General features: G+C 40.2%; 1 protein-coding gene and 1 pseudogene across 2 annotated transcripts in view; one reads left to right on the forward strand and one right to left on the reverse strand.

Annotated features, from left to right (window-relative positions):
• Positions 1 to 6,380, forward strand: part of HADHB (hydroxyacyl-CoA dehydrogenase trifunctional multienzyme complex subunit beta) — a 37,649-nt gene extending 31,269 nt beyond the window's left edge. For both annotated transcript variants that reach the window (XM_036090258.2, XM_036090260.2), the window contains exons 11-16: positions 1,325 to 1,404; positions 1,482 to 1,529; positions 2,641 to 2,728; positions 3,041 to 3,115; positions 3,518 to 3,682; positions 5,825 to 6,380. In XM_036090258.2, coding sequence (XP_035946151.1) covers positions 1,325 to 1,404; positions 1,482 to 1,529; positions 2,641 to 2,728; positions 3,041 to 3,115; positions 3,518 to 3,682; positions 5,825 to 5,860 — 492 coding nt within the window. In that variant the 3' untranslated portion in view covers positions 5,861 to 6,380. The remainder of the gene's footprint in view (positions 1 to 1,324; positions 1,405 to 1,481; positions 1,530 to 2,640; positions 2,729 to 3,040; positions 3,116 to 3,517; positions 3,683 to 5,824) is intronic.
• Positions 6,381 to 17,723: 11,343 nt separating this feature from the next.
• LOC118534432 (FGFR1 oncogene partner 2 pseudogene) lies at positions 17,724 to 18,548 on the reverse strand (annotated as a pseudogene).
• Positions 18,549 to 19,185: the final 637 nt, after the last annotated feature.

Genomic DNA, 19,185 nt, shown 5'->3' on the forward strand with positions numbered 1-19,185 from the left:
TTTCTTGTTTGTTTTGGCTCCTCCTTAATTAAACATCCCTGTGGATTCTGTTTCTGCTCATAGGATGTGGTTTCTCTTCTCCTACCGCCTTGGGGTACATACAGTCTTTAGATATAATCCAGCTGCCCAGTGTTTCTTTTACAGTATATCTTCCCTACCTGGACACGAAGTCTGGAAACATGGGCACATGTTGACATATTTGACTTTGTTAAATGACTACTTAATGCCCACTCTTGGGCTAGGGGAAGGGTGCCTGGAGTGGTTCCAGCAGGATGGTGCACCACCCCAGTAAGCCTGAGTGCTGAAGGGCTTGTTAGATAATCATTTCCAAAACCAAACTGCGTGATAGGGCCATATGGGGTGAGCTCTACTCTTGCCGGATCTCAGTGCCCTTGATTACTTCTGGGGTGTGCTAAAGGTGCAGGTTTATTCACTGAAAGTCAGAAAGAAATCATCAGAGGCAGCACATCACAGATACATGGGTTTCAGGAAATATGTTAACGCACCACATTCATTGCAGCTTGGCACAGTGGCGCATTATATTAACGTAATGTCCATAAACCATTTATTGTGTGTAGTTCTCTCTGTTTCCAAGCTTAATGGCCCCTCTGTTGGTGGTAGCTCCTTAGTCTCTTCGGGGTCACTAAGTTACAAAAATATTACAGAATGTGGTAGAAATTGTTTTGATACTACAAACTCTCAAGTAGTGAATTTTGGATTTTTTTTTTTTTTTTGAGCTATTTCTTTTGAAGTCATGGTAAAGGGCTTTTTTTCAGTGGTAGCTCTTTATCTCTGAACTTCTTGATCGTCAGTTGGGAAAAACCATATGGGGTGTGTCCAAGGAGGGAAGACCATGGTTCTGATGTTCTCAGCTGCCTACCTGTTTCTTGTTCCATATCACCTCGAAGCCTGTGTTTCCTTCCACAGGCAGGAGGCAGCTCAGAAACAGTCCATAAAAATGTAAAAATAAGTAAGTAAAATGAGAGATTGTTTTAATTCATAAAGTTTCTTATATTCTGTTCCAAAAGCAAAAATCTTTTGGCTTAAGTGTATTATGAATACATATTTAGCTAAAGTTACCTATTCTCTTTGTCCATTTTGATAATTGTGGTTCTTTTGAACAGGTTCTTCTACCCTCTTGAAAGATGGGTCAGTGTATGTTTGAATTGTGAATTAATGATGGATAAAATGAAAAAACATTTATAAAGTCTCTGTATAAGTGTAATTAGTTGGGAAATTCAGGAACACTACATAGAAGATGGTTGTACAGAGACTTCCAGAAAAGCTGAAGAATTTACCATTATTGTTCTGCTTAACATTTCAGACTGATGGTGCATCTGCAATGCTGATTATGGCAGAGGAAAAGGCTCTGGCCATGGGTTATAAGCCGAAGGCATATTTGAGGTAAGGTACATGTTCAAATAAATTGCCTCAGTTTCTTTATTTTATTACTAGAGCTAACCCCTCTGTTTTTCACCTAGGGATTTTGTCTATGTGTCTCAGGATCCAAAAGATCAACTTTTACTTGGGTAGGTAGCAGTGTATATCCTTGGGCTATAATCAAAAGTATTTGATTACCCACATTTATTATATAGATTTTAAAGTACATTAAGTTTTTTTTTTTTAAAGATTTTATTTATTTATTTGGCAGAGAGAGAGATAGCGAGAGAGGGAACACAAGCAGGGGGAGTGGGAGAGGGAGAAGCAGGCTTCCCGCTGAGCAGGGAGCCTGATGTGGGGCTTGATCCCAGGATCCCAGGGGCTCGACCCTGGCAGACGCTAACGACTGAGCCACCCAGGCGCCCCTTAAGTTCTGATAGAGAACAAACTGAGGGTTGCTGGAGGGAGGTGGGTAGGGGATGGGCTAGATGGGTGATGGGGGTTAATGAGGGTGCTTGTTGTGATGAGCACCAGGGGTTGTATGTAAGTGATGGAACACTGAATTCTACTCCAGAAACCAATATTGCACTCTGTGTTAACTAACAAAATTTAAATAAAAGAAAATAAAGTACATTGGGTTCTGAGTTCATAATTGTTTTGTATGTTGGATTCTTTTTTTTTTCCTTCTTTTTTTGGTGTGTGTGTGTTGGATTCTTAAAAATAATCCTTTATGTTGGTGTATCATTTTACAGTTTTGGATTCTTTTTTATTTTTTCTTATACATTTCTACTTATATATAGTCTTGTATTCTTTTTTTCATTAAGATGTCATAAGCATTTCTTCCTGTTTTTACACAGTCTTCGTAATAGCCTTTTATAAAAGCCTCCTAATATTTAGATTGTATCCCCCTCCCTCCTGGCTCTCCCCGCACTGGCCTCCATCATGTCCTTCAAACTAGCCATGCTCTTCCCTATGCTCTGCCCTTTGCACTGTGTTTTTCTGGTTCTTCACATTGTTTATCCTTCTCTTCCATAGTTTGTTTATTAACTATATCTCTGACTCTAGAACATAGACTTTGTAAGGGCCGAGGCTCTGTCTGTTTAGTTCACGGTTATATCCCCCCCACTTACTATTTGTACAGTAGAACCAGTGAATGAGTGGAGGACATTATAATACCTTACATAAAACTCAGCTTGGGGAATAAGGAGTTCTTACGTTAAAAATTAAATCCTTAACATACTACTTATTTTTTCTTTTTAGACCAACATATGCTACTCCAAAAGTTCTGGAAAAGGCAGGATTAACAATGAGTGATATTGATGCTTTTGAATTTCATGAAGCGTTCTCAGTAAGTCACTTGAAAGATACATATCAAAGGATTGTAACCATAAAAAGTGTAGTCTGTGTGTGTGTGGGGAGATCCAGGTGTGGCTCATGATGTGAGCAAAACACGAGGAGAGCTTTATATTTGAAGTACTGACCTACACTGTTGGAAGAGGCGTAAGGGGAAGGAATCCAGTGGTACGGTTTGAGGCAATCTCTTAGAGGCCCTTGAAAAGTAGCAAAATGTTTCTTTAGGAAAATTTTACTAAAAACTGATTTAAAGTTTGCTCAACTTTAATGGCAGGGGACATTAATAACAAGGTCCTTTCCCTTGTAGGGTCAGATTTTGGCTAATTTTAAAGCCATGGATTCTGATTGGTTTGCACAAAACTACATGGGTAGAAAAACCAAGGTAAGTGTTTGATTAAAAGTATGTTTGAATTTCCAAAGCACTACAGTATTTGTTTAGTTGGCTGCTAATAAAAATATGAAGGGGAAAGCTGCTGCTCCTTATGAAGAATTTTCTATTTCATTAAATATACTTATTTCTTAGTTGAAAAATAGTTCTTGGAAATCTTTAGAAAAAATGAAAGTAAAATTCTAGGTTGTCTTTTGTTCTTCCGGTTCTGGTGTTAGAGGAAAAATAAATGGTCCATGGCTTTCAGAATTGACCTAGAATTTTTTTCCTTATTAATATGTGATGGGTCTTAAGTTAGTCATGTTCTTAGTCTCTGTCACCTTCCTGTTGGTAAGAGCCTGGCCTGATTGTGAAGTTAACTCATAATTATATTTGTGTCTGTTTTGTGGGAGCCAGGTTGGGTCACCTCCTCTGGAGAAGTTCAACAACTGGGGAGGATCGCTGTCCCTGGGACACCCGTTCGGAGCTACCGGCTGCCGGTTGGTCATGGCGGCTGCCAACAGACTGCGGAAGGAGGGAGGCCAGTACGGCTTAGTGGCTGCCTGTGCCGCCGGTGGGCAGGTACGGCGCAGCCGCTTCGTAGGTGCTTCTGGAAGGTCATTTTCTTGGAAACAAAACAAGCTCATCCGAGCATATTTCATTTAGTTAACTTTGCAGCACCCTTAGAGCAATATTTCTGATGACAGACAACTAGAAAAAAAGCAGCCTATTTTGAGGGGAAGAGAGTACAACTTAATTCTGGTAATATTTTGGAAAGAAGATGGTTTTTAAACCCAAGCTACTTCTATTCCTAAAATAATGTTTATATTATTTATTTAAGATTTTATTTATTTGAGAGAGAGAGAGCGGGCGGGGGTGGAGGAGCAGAGGGAGAGAGAATCGGAAGCAGACTCTGCACCCAGTGTGGAGCCGAGCCTGACATGGGGCTCGATCTCATGACCATGAGATCATGCCCTGAGCCAAAATCACGAGTTGGGTGCTTAACCGACTAAGCCACCCAGGTGCCCCTATATTTTTTATTTTTTTAATTTTTTTAAAGATTTTATTTATTTATTTGACAGAGAAAGAGAGAGAACAAGTAGGCAGAGAGGCAGGCAGAGGGAGAGGGAGAAGCAGGCTCCCCGGCGAGCAGGGAGCCCGATGTGGGGCTCGATCCCAGGACCCTGGGATCATGACCTGAGCCGAAGGCAGACGCTTATCGACTGAGCCACCCAGATGCCCCTATGTTTTTTATTTTTAGAAGGAATACATTGTCATAGAAAGTACAAAAAGTATATAGAAAAGAATTAGAGTCACCTATAATCCCCTCAGCAGACACTATCATTATTAACATTTTGAGGTATTTTCCTCTTTAATAATAAAATTTACTCATTTATCTAGTCACCGTGAGACCTTATCTATAAAATCTCTCCAAGAAGTAAATTATCTTTCTTGAAAACTGAACTATACGTTAATTGGAGAATTTATTTACTTCTGGATGACGTAATGCTATTTATTTGGGGGAAATTTGTATTCTGTGGATTTTTTTTGTTGGCCTTGCTTGCCCTGCAGACAGAGCGTACTACCAGCCTCGGCCATTTCACTCTGGGGATAAAATCCAGAAGGAGGGCTAATTTTTTTTTTTTTTTTCCCTAACCCTGATGGAAACAGATTTGGTTTTCTTCCAGATTATAGAAACTTTCTGTTGCTAGTCAAGATGAATAAATATGTAAAAGTTTAAACATCTTACACTTAAAAACCTTTATTTATGGCTTGCCTCAGAAACTTTGAAGAAATAAAGAGATCAGTTATTTGTGGGTTGGAGCATTTCGGACTTCATGATGAAAAGCATTTTTCAGTCTGTAACTTCAGCCACAGAAAACCATAGTCAGGACTGGAGCCCTCCCTCCCATCTTTCTGTGCCAGGCTTAACTGAGGGAGATAACCAGTGCACGGTACTGTGCAGAGTGAGTGGTCCATGAGGGTTAGTGTCCTGTGGTTTTGAGTGTGTGTTCCCTGATAGTTCATCTAGGACACAGAGTATAACACAACCCTGGATGCTTTTGTGAAGAATACCACCCAGTACCTTTCTTCTAGGAGAAATGTACCTTAGAAAGTAGATTGAACTTGGCATTGTTTCATCAAGACCCAAATGCCTGATACAAAGACGACTAGGAGATTAAAGAAGGAATCCGGCGTTTTGGATCTAGACTAGGGTTTCTCAGCTTTGGCTCTGTTAACATTTTGGGCCAGATAATTCTTTGTGGTGAGGGGGTTGTAGTCTGTGTTGTAGGATGGTATTTTTTGTTGTTGTTTTTTGTTTGTTTTTAAATTTACTGGTTTATTTTTAGAGAGCCAGCGCAAGCAGGGAGAGGGGCAGAGAGAGAGAGAGAGAAGCAGACACCCCACCAAGTGTGGAGCCCGACGTGGGGCTCCATCTCTCCACCCTGAGATCATGACCTGAGCTGAAATCAAGGGTCGGACACTCAGCCAACTGAGCCAGCCAGGCGCCCTGTGTTGTAGGATATTTAGCGTGATCTCTATCCAGTAGATGCTAGGAGCAACACTTTCCCATACATGCATAAGATCACACAGTGTTTGAAAGGGGGAGCCGGGATCAAACTCTATAGCCTGTACTTTTCCCATTGTTCTCTTTTGCCTTGGGACTGGCTGGATTCTTCACCTTCCATTGCTCTAATTGAACTCGTTTTTCCCCCCTTACAGGGCCATGCTATGATTGTGGAAGCTTATCCAAAATAATAGATAATGAAGAGGTGACCTGGAGTTTCTGTGCAACACTCGCACTAGGCAATGCCATTCCAATGCATTACTAAATGACATCCTTAGTTCCTAGCTCCTCTTAGGAAAACACGACCCGTGGCCTTCTGTCAAATACTTCGCAATGAAACCGTGCTAGTGCTCTGAGCTTTCCAGAAATCGTGGCTTACTGCTCTTTCAGGGATTTCTTAGTCACCAGAATCACACAGTTATAACGTTTAAGCAATTGTTTTTGGTTTCTGTTTTCATTAAATACTAAGAGTTGCAATTTGGGAAAGAGGTTAGCTGAGATTTGGAGTCATCTTTATAACATTTGCAAATTACACTCTTTCCTGTTTGTGACCTAAAGACCAAGTGTTTTCTATAAAATACAAACCGATGTGCCTGAAGAAACTTAATTATGGAAAGATAATTCAGAGTTTAAATGTTCCTGACAACTTACAGTAAAATGTTTAGATGTATAAGTACCCTATTAACCTTAATAAAGTGAGAAAGTATCGAACGGTTTGCCTTGTTTTTTTACTGGAGGTAAAGGGTCGTTCTCTTGGCATGGGGGGAGATTTGCCTTTACTCATTTGTAACTTCTCACCATCTTAGTCAACTGTGAGGCTGCTAGGAATATAAAGAGGGTCCTACTTTAGAATAACACCTTTTTCCCTCATTGCTCCATGGAAATAAATTTATTTCACTGTTTGGAGATGTCTCTGTTTGCCAGGATTTAAGTGAAGTGAAAAGAAATTAAAAAAAAATTTTAAAGATTTTATTTTTTATTTATTTGACAGAGAGAGACACAGCTAGAGAGGGAACACAAGCAGGGGGAGTGGGAGAGGGAGAAGGAGGCTTCCCGCGGAGCAGTGAGCCCGATGCGGGCCTCGATCCCAGGACCGTGGGATCATGACCTGAGCTGAAGGCAGACGTTTAACGACTGAGCCACCCAGGCACCCTGAGAAATTTTAAAATTTTGATCAACATAATAAAAACTTTTTATTATGCACTAAATATATGCTAGTGCTTTGAAGAAGCTCAGGCCTCTCAGTTGTGGTTATTTCTGTGGATGTTGCTTACATCTATGAAGGTCACTGGCAATTAGGACAGATTGGGCAAAGGAGGAAGTAGTACTAAGCACTTAACAGGGTATTTGAGACTCCCAGCATCATTTCCCCATGATTTCATTGGTAATTTCAACATAATGGGAGTTTTTAATACTCAAAACCAATATATTTACATAGATATCACAAAATTCAACTCTAGATAAATATGAAAGGTAAAAAACTTTCTTAAAATTTTAGAAAAAAATAAAAGTTTTAGAAAAAATACTTTAAGAAAAATACCACTATGACCTTAGGTTGGGGAGAGACGGAGGTTTCTTAAGATATTTAAAGTTCTAATCAAAGGAATTGATCTATAGATTTGTTTATGTTGAAATAAGAACTTTTGATAGAGTTGAAAGACAAGCCACAAAAGGGGCAAAAATAAAGATACATCTTACAAAGGAGATATGTATCTCTCATAAAGATATATCTGTGTCTTTCTATATGATGTAGATGTATCTTTCAAAGGATCCAGGATATATAAAGAATTTATACATCAATAGGAAGATAATAAAAAAAGGGGGGGCAAAAGGTATTAAGCATTTTTTAGAAAATAATGTAGAAATGGAGAATAAACATGAAAAGATGCTGATTAGTAAAGAAAAATTAGGATCATAATGAGATAATATTTTATACCCACCAGGAGAAATGAACGAGACTCAGAATACCATGTGTTGCTAAGGATGTGGACCAATAGGAACTATTATACACTGCTGGCGAGAATACAGATTGATACAACCACTTTGGAAAACAGTCTGGCATTATCTGGTACATTTGAAAATGACACGGTCTATGACCCAGCACACAAGTACCGGGGAGACATGTATGAGAGTGTTCATTGCACTGTGGCTCTTTTTTTTTTTTTTTTTTTAGATTTATTTATCTATTTTAGAGAGAGAGAGAGAAACTCAAGTGGACTCTGCGCTGAGTGTGAGCCAGACACAGGGCTTGATCTCATGACCCTGAGATCATGACCTGAGCCGAGACCAAGAATCGGCCGCTTAGCTGACTGCGCCACCCAGGTGCCCCTACCATTGCTCTTTAATAGCAAAATATTGTAATAACAAATGTTCATTGACAGGAAAGGTTCAGAAACAAGCAAAACTAAGTATATTTGTAGGATGCCTACATATGAGATAAAAATATTTTCTAAAACAGTTAAGGGAAGAGAAAAGGGAAATCTTTCACACAGAAGAATTCCAAATAATATATGTAGACTGCATGACCCAGGAAGTGGAGCATGTCCCTCCTCACTTGAGTGTGGGCTGGACTTAGTGTCTCAACTCCAGCAAATAGACTATGAAAAGGGAAAACAAGGCGACCTTCCAGTGGAGAAACCTGGCAAACACTAGTTTAACCAAGTGACCCAGGTTAACTTCATCAGTCCTGTGGTATGGATAACACATAACTTCCTGGCACGATGTAACCACAGGGGCACTTCACTTCAGTGGTATTCTTTCCAAATGCCCATAAGCCAGTTGGATCATGAGAAAACATAAGACAAACACAAATCCAGGGACATTCTAATAACTACTTGACCGTGTTCAAAACTATCAAGGTCATGAAAAAATAATCAAGGTCATGAAAAACTATCAAGGTCATGAGAAACTCAGACCAGAGGAAGCTAAGGAGCTATGACAACTAAATGTAATACAGTGTCCTGGATTGGACTCTGAAACAAAAAAGGGACATTAGTGGAAAGCTGGTAAGATCTGGAGATAGTAGGGTTTGTTTTTTCCTTTTTCTTTTGTCCTTTTATCCTATAATTACAAAATAAGAAAAATTTAGATTTTAGTTGATGTTAAGGTACATTTCTATTTCTGGTGGCTGTTAAAAATTCACATATTGGTTATATTGTAAAAGATAAAACAAATAGATTTCCTCCCCCCCCCCCCCCCCACTCTCCCATTTGAGAGGTTGTAAGAAAAATCTTACAGGGTAGGGAGGAGTCCAAGATGGCGGAGGAGTAGGAGACCTGGATTTCGTCTCCTCTCAGGAATTCAGCTGGATAGGGATCAAACCATTCTGAACACCTACAAACTCAACAGGAGATCGAAGAAAAGAATAGCAACAACTCTCTGAACAGAAAAGCGACCACTTTCTGGAAGGTAGGACTTGCGGAGAAGTGAATCCGAGGCGATATTCGGGAGGATAGACGGCGGGGGAGGGGGCCTCCGTCGGCCGCTTCTGGCAAGTGATAGAACCGCGGAGCACAAAATCGGGACTTTTAGAAGTCTGCTCCGCTGAGGGACGTCACTCCGGTGGCTGAGTGGGGGGTGGAACCCCCGTGGGACAGTGTGCTCTCAGGACCCTCGGGGTCACAGAAAGACCGGGGGTGCCTGAGTGCGGCAGAGCTCCCAGGGATCGGAGCGGGGAAGCCGGCTGCAGAGACGGAGCCCAGGCGCGGGCTCTCAGCTCGGGGTTGCCATAAACCGTGATCCGCGGCACAGTCGGGCCACTGCTCCTCCAGCAGGGACCCAACAAGCGGCAGATCCGGGGAGACTCCCCTTCCTCCCCCGGGAGGAGAGGTGCCGGAGCGCACCGCGGGGATCTGCTGGGTTTGGAGACTCCACCCGGGGTCGGGTGCCAGAGATAGAAACGCTCGGTCACAGGCCGGGTGAGCACGGAGTGCGGCCGGAGAACGGGGAGACAGGAGTGACTGACTGCTTTTCTCTGGGGGCGCACTGAGGAGCGGGACCCCGAGTTCTCGGCTCCTCTGGGGCGGAGACTGGGAGGCCGCCATTTTCACTCTCCGCCTCCAAAGCTGTACGGAAAGCTTGCAGGGAACAAAAGCTCCGGAGAGCAAACCCGAGCAGATTACTTAGCCCGGACCGGCAAGGGCGGGGCAATTCCGCCTCCGGCAAAGACATTTGGGAACCACGGCAACAGGCCCCTCCCCCAGGAGATCAGCGAGAACAGCCAGCCAAGACCGAGTTTACCGATCAGTGAGAACGGCAGAACTCCAGCGCTAGGGGAATACTGCACATAGAATTCATGGCTTTTTACCATGATTCTTTAGTTATTCAACTTAAATTTTTAAAATTTTCTTTATTTTTAAAAAAATTTTTTCTTCTCTCCTTTTTCAACCAGCTGAAATAGATTTAAAAAATCTATTTCAATTTTCATTTTTACAGAAACATTCCATCCTTTCATTGTATTTAATCTTATTTTTGCATATATATGTGTTTTTCTTCCCTTAAAATTTTGGGATGCAGTTTCTTCTAAAGACCAAATACACCCAAAAATCTACTGTATGGCTCTGTTCTATTCACCCGCCTGATCATATTCTCTCTTTTTTTTCCTTCTTTCTTTTTTTGTTTGTTTTTGGGGTTTTTTTTGTTTTGTTAAAGTCTTTTTTTAATTTTCATCTTTACAGTTACATTATATCCTTTCAATGGTATATATAAGTTTTTCTTTCTTTACAATTTTGAGATACAGGTTCCTCTAACAAACTGACCAAAATACACTCAGGAGATAGTGTATTGCTCTGTTCTGTTCGCCTGTTTATATCCCTTCCTTTTGTTGTTGCTGTTCTTGTTTTCTTTCTCTTTTCTTTTTTTCTTGTCTTTTGATTTCCATTTTTACATTTACATTCTATCCCTTCATTGTATTTAATTCTGTTTTTGTACGTATACAAGTTTTTCTTTCTTTACAATTTTGGGATCTAGTTTTCTAGATACACAGAATCTAGTGTATTGCTCTATTCTGCTCATCTGTCTGATTATTTTCTGCCCCCCCCCCCCACTCCCAGTTTCAGGCCTCTTCTGATTTGTTTAGTGTATATTTCTCTGGAGTCGTTGTTGCCATTTTAATATTTTGTTCTCTCATTCATCTGTTCTTCTCTGGACAACATGACAAGACGGGAAAACTAACCTCAAAAAAGAGAACAAGAAGCAGTACTGACTGCCAGGGACCTAATCAAGACATTAGTAAGATGTCGGAACTAGAGTTGAGAATAACAATTATAAAGATACTAGCTGGGCTTGAAAAAAGCATAGAAGACACTAGAGAATCCCTTTCTGGAGAAATAAAAGAATTAAAATCTAACCAAGTTGAAATCAAAAAGGCTATTAATGAGATGCGATAAAAAATGGAGGCTCTAACTGCTAGGATAAAATAAGGCAGAAGAGAGAATTAGTGATATAGAAGACAAAAAGATGGAGAATAAAGAAGCTGAGAAAAAAGAGATAAACAACTACTGGATCACGAGAGGAGAATTTGAGAGATAAGTGATACCATAAAGCAAAACAATATTAGAATAATTGGGATTCCAGAAGAGGAATGAGAGAGGGCAGAAGGTATATTGGAGCAAATTATAGTGGAGAACTTCCCTAATCTGGGGAAGGAAACAGACATCAAAATCCGGGAGGCATAGAGACCCCCCCTCAAAATCAATAAAAATAGGTCAACACCCTGACATATAATAGTGAAACTTGCAAATCTCAGACAAAAAGAGAAAACCTGAAAGCAGCTTGGGACAAGAGGTCTGTAACCTACAAGGGTAGAAACATTAGATTGACAGCAGACCTATCCACAGAGACCTGGCAGGCCAGAAAGGACTGGCATGATATATTCAGGGTGCTAAATGAGAAAAATATGCGGCCAAGAATACTTTATCCAGCAAGGATGTCACTTAAAATAGGAGAGATAAAAAGCTTCCAGGACAAACAGAAACAAAGAATTTGTGATCACTAAACCAGCCCTGCAAGAAATATTAAAGGGGATCCTTTAAGTGAAGAGAGAGCCCAAAAGTAACATAGACCAGAAAGGAACAGAGAAATATACAGAAACGGTAACTTTACAGGCAATACATTGGCACTAAATATGTATCTTTCAGTAGTTACTCTGAATGTAAATGAGCTAAATGCCCTAATCAGGAGATACAGGGTATCAGATTGGATAAAAAAGCAAGACCCATCGATATGCTGTCTGCAGGAGACTCATTTTAGACCCAAGACACCTCCAGATTTAAAGCGAGGGGGTGGAAAACCATCTATCATGCTAATGGACGTCAAAAGAAAGCTGGGGTAATAATCCTTACATCAGACAATTTAGATTTTAAACCGAAGACTGTAGTAAAAGATGAGGAAGGACACTATATCATAATTAAAAGGTCTATCCAACAAGAAGATCTAACACTTGTAAATATTTATGCCCCTACCATGGGAGCAGCCAATTATGTAAGCCAATTAATAACAAAATCAACGAAACACATCGATAATAATACAATAATAGTAGGAGACTTTAACACTCCACTCACTGCAATAGACAGATCATCTAAGCAGAAGATCAACAGGAAATAGGGCTTTGAATGACACACTGGACCAGATGGACTTCACAGATATAATCAGGACATTCCATCCCAAAGCAACAGAATGCACATTCTTCTCAAGTGCACGTGGAACATTCTCCAGAGTAGATCACATCCTGGATCACAAATCACGTTTCAACTGGTACCAAAAGATTGGGATCACTCCCCGTATATTTTCAGACCACGATGTTTTGAAACTCGAACTCAATCACAAGAAGAAAGTTGGAAAGAACTCAAATATTTAGAGGCTAAAGAGCATCCTACTAAAGAATGAATGGGTCAACCAGGAAATTAAAGAGGAATAAAAAAAAAATTTCATGGAAACAAATGAAAATGAAAACACAACTGTTCAAAACCTTTGGGATGCAGCAAAGGCAATCCTAAGAGGGAAGTAGATAGCATTATGAGCCTGTCTCAAGAAACAGAAAGGTCTCAAATACATAACCTAACTGTGAACCTAAAGAAGCTGGAGAAAGAACAGCAAATAAGGCCTAAACCCAGCAGGAGAAGAGGAATAATGAAGATTAGAGCAGAAATCAATGAAATAGAACCCAAAAGAACAGTAGAACAGACTAATGTAACTAGGATCTGGTTCTTTGAAAGAATTAATAAGATTGATAAACCCCTGGCCTGACTTATCAAAAAGAAAAGAGAAAGGACCCAAATAAATAAAATCATGAATGAAAGAGGAGAGATCACAACTAACACTAAAGAAATACAAACAATTATAAGAGCATATTATAAGGGGTGCCTGGGTGGCTCAGTCGTTAAGCGTCTGCCTTCAGCTCAGGTCATGATCCCAGGGTCCTGGGATCCAGCCCCGCATTGGGCTCCCTGCTCTGTGGGAAGCCTCTCCCACTCCCCCTGCTTGTGTTTCCTCTCTCGTTGTGTCTCTGTCAAATAAATAAATAAAATCTTAAAAAAAAAAAAGAACATATTATGATTATATGCCAACAAATTAGGCAATCTGGAAGAAATGGATGCATTCCTAGAGACGTATAAACTACCAAAACTGAGCCAGGAAGAAATAGAAAACCTGAACAGATGATAACCAGCAAGAAAATTGAAGCAGTAATCAAAAATCTCCCAAGAAACAAGAGTCCAGGGCTGGATGACTTCCCAGGGGAATTCTTTCAAACCTTTTTTTTTTTTTTTTAAGACTTTATTTATTTGAGAGAGAGAATGAGAGAGAGAGGAGAGAGCATGAGATGGGGGAGGGTCAGAGGCAGAAGCAGACTCCCTGGAGCAGGTAGCCCTATGCAAGACTTAATCCTTGGACTCTAGGATCATGGCCTGAGCTGTAGGCAGTCCCTTAACCAACTGAGCCACCCATGTGCCCTCTTCCAAACATTTAAAGAAAAATTAATGCCTATTCTTCTGAAGCTGTTTCAAAAAAATCAAAACGGAAGGAAAACTTCTCAACACTTTCTATGAAGCCAGCATTTCCTTGATCCCAAAACCAGACAAAGACCCCACCAAAAAGGAGAATTACAGACCAATATCCCTGATGAACATGGATGCAAAAATTCTCACCAAAATACTAGCCAATAGGATCCAACAGTACATTAAAAGGATTATTCACCAGGACCAAGGGGGATTTATTCCTTGGCTGCAAGGGTGGTTCAATATCCACAAATCAATCAACATGCTATATCACATTAATAAAAGAAAGGACAAGAACCTCTTAATAGATACAGAAAAAGCATTTGACAAAGTACAGCATCTATTTTGTTTAAAACTCTTCATAGTGTAGGGATAGAGGGAACATACCTCAGTATCATAAAAGCCTTATATGAAAAGCCCACAGTAAATATTCTCAATGGGGAAAAGCTGATAGCTTTCTCCCTAAGGTCAGGAACACAGCAAGGATGTCCACTCTCACCACGGATGTTCAACATAGTACTAGAAGTCCTAGCCTCAGCAATCAGACAACAAAAAGAAATAAAAGGCATCCGAATCAGCAAAGAAGTCAAACTCTCACTCTTCGCAGATGACATGATACTCTATGTGGAAAACCCAAAAGACTCCACCCCAAAATTGCTAGAACTCATACTGGAATTCAGCAAAGTGGCAGGATATAAAATCAGTGCACAGAAATCAGTTGCATTTCTATACACTAACAATGAGACAGAAGAAAGAGAAATTAAGAAGTCGATCCCATTTACAATTGCACCCAAAACCATAATATACTTAGGAATAAACCTAATCAAAGAGGCAAAGGATCTGTACTCAGAAAACTATAGGACACTCATCAAAGGAATTGAAGAAGACACAAAGAAAAGGAAAAACGTTCCATGCTCATGGATTGGAAGAACAAATATTGTGAAAATGTCTATGCTACTTAGAGCAATCTACATATTCAATGCAATCCCTATCAAAATACCATCAACTATTTTCACAGAGCTGGAACAAATAATCCTAAAAATTGTTTGGAACCCGAAAAGACCCCGAACAGCCAAAGGAATGTTGATAAAGAAAACCAAAGCTGGTGGCATCACAATCCCGGACTTCAAGCTCTATTACAAAGCTGTAATCATCAAGACAGTATGGTACTGGCACAAAAACAGACACATAGATCAATGGAACAGAATAGGGAACCCAGAAATGGACCCTCAACTCTATGGTCAACTAATCTTTGACAAAGCAGAAAAGAATGTCCAATGGAAAAAAGATAGTCTCTTCAACCAATGGTGTTGGGAAAATTGGACAGCTACATACAGAAGAATGAAACTGGACCATTTCCTTACACCACACACAAAAATAGACTCAAAATGGATAAAAGACCTAAATGTGAGACAGGAATCCATCAAAATCCTAGAGGAGAACACAGGCAGCAACCTCTTTGACCTCAGCCGCAGCAACTTCTTGCTAGACGCGTGTCCAAAGGCAAGGGAAACAAAGGCAAAAATGAACTATTGGGACTTCATCAAGATAAAAAGCTTTTGCACAGCAAAGGAAATAGTTGACAAAACCAAAAGACAACCGACAGAATGGGAGAAGATATTTGCAAATGACATATCAGATAAAGGGCTAGTATCCAAAATCTATAAAGAACTTATTAAACTCAACACCCTAAGAACAAATAATCCAATCAAGAAATGGGCAGAAGACATGAACAGACATTTCTGCAAAGAAGACATCCAAATGGCCAACAGACACATGAAAAAATGCTCAACATCACTCGGCATCAGGGAAATACAAATCAAAACCACAACGAGATACCACCTCGCACCTGTCAGGAATGGCTAAAATTAACCACTTAGGAAATGACAGATGTTGGCGAGGATGGAGAGAAAGGAGAACCCTCTTACACCGTTGGTGGGAATGCAAGCTGATGCAGCCACTCTGGAAAAAGTATGGAGGTTCCTCAAAAAGTTGAAAATAGAGCTACCCTATGACCCAGCAATTGCACTACTAGGAATTTACCCCAAAGATACAAATGTAGTGATCCAAAGGGGCACCTGCACCCCAGTGTATATAGCAGCAATGTCCACAATAGCCAAACTATGGAAAGAGCCTAGGTGTCCATTGACAGATGAATGGATAAAGAAGATGTGGTGTATATATAAAATGGAATATTAGCCATCAAAAAAAGAAATCTTGCCATTTGCAATGACGTGGATGGAATTGGAGGGTATTATGCTAAATGAAATAAGTGAATCAGAGAATGACAATTATCATATGAGCTCACTGATATGTGGAATTTAAGAAACAAGGCAGAGGATCATAGGAGAAGACAGGAAGAAATGAAACAAGATGAAATCAGAGAGGGAGTCAAACCATGAGACTCTTAATGTTAGGAAACAAACTGAGGATTGCTGGAGGGGAGGTAGGTAGGGGGATGGGGTAACTGGGTGTTGTAATGATCACTGGGTATTTTATAAGACTGATGAATCACAGACGTGTACCCCTGAAACAAATAATACATTATGAGGAAGGAAGGAAGGAAGGAAGGAAGGAAGGGAGGGAGGGAGGGAGGGAGGGAGGATGGAGGGAGGGAAAAAAATGTTTTTGAAATTTTAATTTATCTCTTAGGAATACTTTTTTAATACATATTTTTATTTTTTATTTATTTATTTTTAAAGATTTTATTTATTTGAAGGAGAGAGAGTGAACAAGAGAGAGAGCATGAGCAGGGGAGGGGGAGAAGCAGACTCCCCTGCTGAGCAGGGAGCCCTATGTGGGGCTCAATCCCAGCACTCTGGGATCATGACCTGAGCTGAAAGCAGTCGCTTAACTGACTGAGCCACCCAGGTGCCCCTAATACATATTTTTAAAGATTATTTCTAAGTAAACTCCACACCCAATGTGGGGCTCAAACTCACTACCCCAAGATCAAGAGTCATATGCACTGCCGACTGAGCCACCCAGGTGTTCCCACCCCCAATAATTAAAAAAAAAAGGGGTTTATGAGGCAGAGGAATTCCCAAATTAAAATTACCAATTCCCAAATTACCATACCTAGCTTGCCATATCAAACATTTCAACTCTGTTAGCTAAATGAGCTACATAATATCCTTAAAGATCAACCAGAGAAGAGAAAGATCTCATCTTCATTACTGATTTAGAATCAAAACTTAATCTTTCAAAGGAGTATTTTAATGTCGTAATATGTCTCTTAAAAGATCTTTCCTAGAAATTAAGTGTTCTTTCTTTCATTCTTGAAATGATACTTCATTTCTTTAGCAACTTAGGGACAATTATTAGCTGAGTATTTTAATTATGATAAACCCGCTAAAATTAAATTACCTCTTGGTGCATATGAAGAGGTGCAAACCAAATTTTCTTTGACAAAAATTTACATGAATGGGCAGTTAGATGAGCAGTCTTTAAAGTTGAAGTCTCCTAGTACAGAAGCTATTTATTTATTAAATATTTTGTGTATTTATTTGACAGAGAGCGTACAAGCAGGGGGAGCGGCAGGCAGAAGAAGAAGGAGAACCTGGCTTCCCACTGAGCAGGGAGACCGATGCGGGGCTCCATCCCAGGACTCTGGGATCATGACCTGAGCTGAAGGCGGATGCTTAGCCGACTGATCCACCCAGGCATCCTGTAAGCTATTAAACTCTTACCAAACATGGAGAGTATAAAATTTAGTATGACAGTCTGCTGTTCACAAAACCATGGCAAAATGTGTATTTCAAAATTTGGATATAAAATAAAATGATAACATTTGGATAATTCTGTGAATTCCCAAACATGTATTGGGAATATTCATGTTTATCCAAATATCATCCAGAATGCTAACAGCGCTGCTGGAAGCTTTTGATAGGATCAGCAGTCACTCAGAAAACTTTTAGTTTGTTCACCAATTAGGAAAGTTTCTGTTTTTCAATTACATTTTGGAATAAAGTCTATGACCATTAATTGCAGTTTTTTGCTGCTATTTCAGAAATGTCATTGACAGCGCACTGTACATACTATAGACAAAAAGATAAAGCAAAGGATAGCTTGAGACTGATTTTTCTGTTAACTCATTCTCTTTAGGAGGCCAGTCCCAGTGACCATTTGGAGCCTTGTAAGAAGTTCACGGACTTAGAGGCTCCTCACCTGCCCTTCAGACTCAGGTCACTATTGGTCACTAATGCTGACAAAGATAAACTTTCAGACACCTCATCTTTCCTAAGGTTCAAAAATGGTTCTCGAGTTAAAGGATCTCTCTCAAGCCTTTGTTTTCTTGTTCAAGTTGGAATACTCGTTCCTGTTCCTTGCAACCCTGTTGCTCATCAATTTCAATGGCTTTCCTCATTACTGCTGCCATTTCAGGTCTCTGTCCAACATGTGCTTGTAATTCATTCTGATTTGTTTCCAAGTGCCTCCTCTTCAGTTTAGATGCATTAAGGACGAATTCTTTGGAGCTGTTGTGATGTACCATGTCAGTCTTGGAGCGCTGCTCTTTTAACTTCATTAGTAGACCAGATCATGTGTTTAGCTATCCATTGTCTAAACATTTGCTCTTGACACTTGCTCATTATAAGTTCCAAGGCAGACTGATGTTCTTCCAGGGATGTATACAATTCTTTGTTCTCTTGTTGCACTTCTCTGATTTGTCTGTTTTCTTGCTGTATTCCCGTAACCAATGTGGACTGTGGCCAATGTCCTGCCACTTCTTTAAGTTCTTGAATTTCTTCCGGATACTGCTTTGTTGCTTCTACTCATTGACAGCTGTGGTGTGGTCAGTCAGAGATTCTGTCGCATCGTCATGATCTCTTCATCTTTCAACAAGAGCATTAGCATCAGCAAGTGACTTCTCAGTTGTGCAACTCATTTCTGAAGGAATACTCTGGTCTCGATCCCTGTCAGCTGTCAGCTGTGGCGTGACGACTCAAGGCCTCTGCTCACAGGGACCTACGCACCCAAGAGAAGAGATTCCTCTTGCCCGTTCAGCTTCTTCAGTGAACAGATACAGAACCCAGCAGAGATAGTCAGTGGAAGTGCGGCTGGAGGGGTCAGTGGGGTTCAGCCCCATCACTGACCCAAGAAAAACCTCTTGGAGATAATAGTTTGTTTTAAAACCCAGAAATAAATCTTCACTATGTGGTCCAATGATTTTTGGCAAGAGTGCTAAGACCATTTAATGGAGAAAGGACAGTCTTGTCAGCAAACGGTGTTGGGAAAATGGAAGGGCCACAGGTAAAAGAATGAAGTTGGACCCTTACCTTACACTATATATAAAAATTAACTCACAGTGGATCAAAGACCTAAACACAAGAGCTAAAATGATAAACCTCTTAGAAGAAAATGGTAAAAGCTACATGACATTGGATTTGGCAATGCTTTCTTGGTTATAACACCAAAAGCACTGGTGACAACAACAAAATAGATTGGACTTCATAAAAATAAAAAATTTCTGTGCATCAGAGGACATAGTGAAAGGGCAACCAATGGGAGAAAATATTTGCAAA

Source organism: Halichoerus grypus, chromosome 10, assembly GCF_964656455.1.
Source record: "Halichoerus grypus chromosome 10, mHalGry1.hap1.1, whole genome shotgun sequence".
Lineage (NCBI taxonomy): Eukaryota > Metazoa > Chordata > Mammalia > Carnivora > Phocidae > Halichoerus > Halichoerus grypus.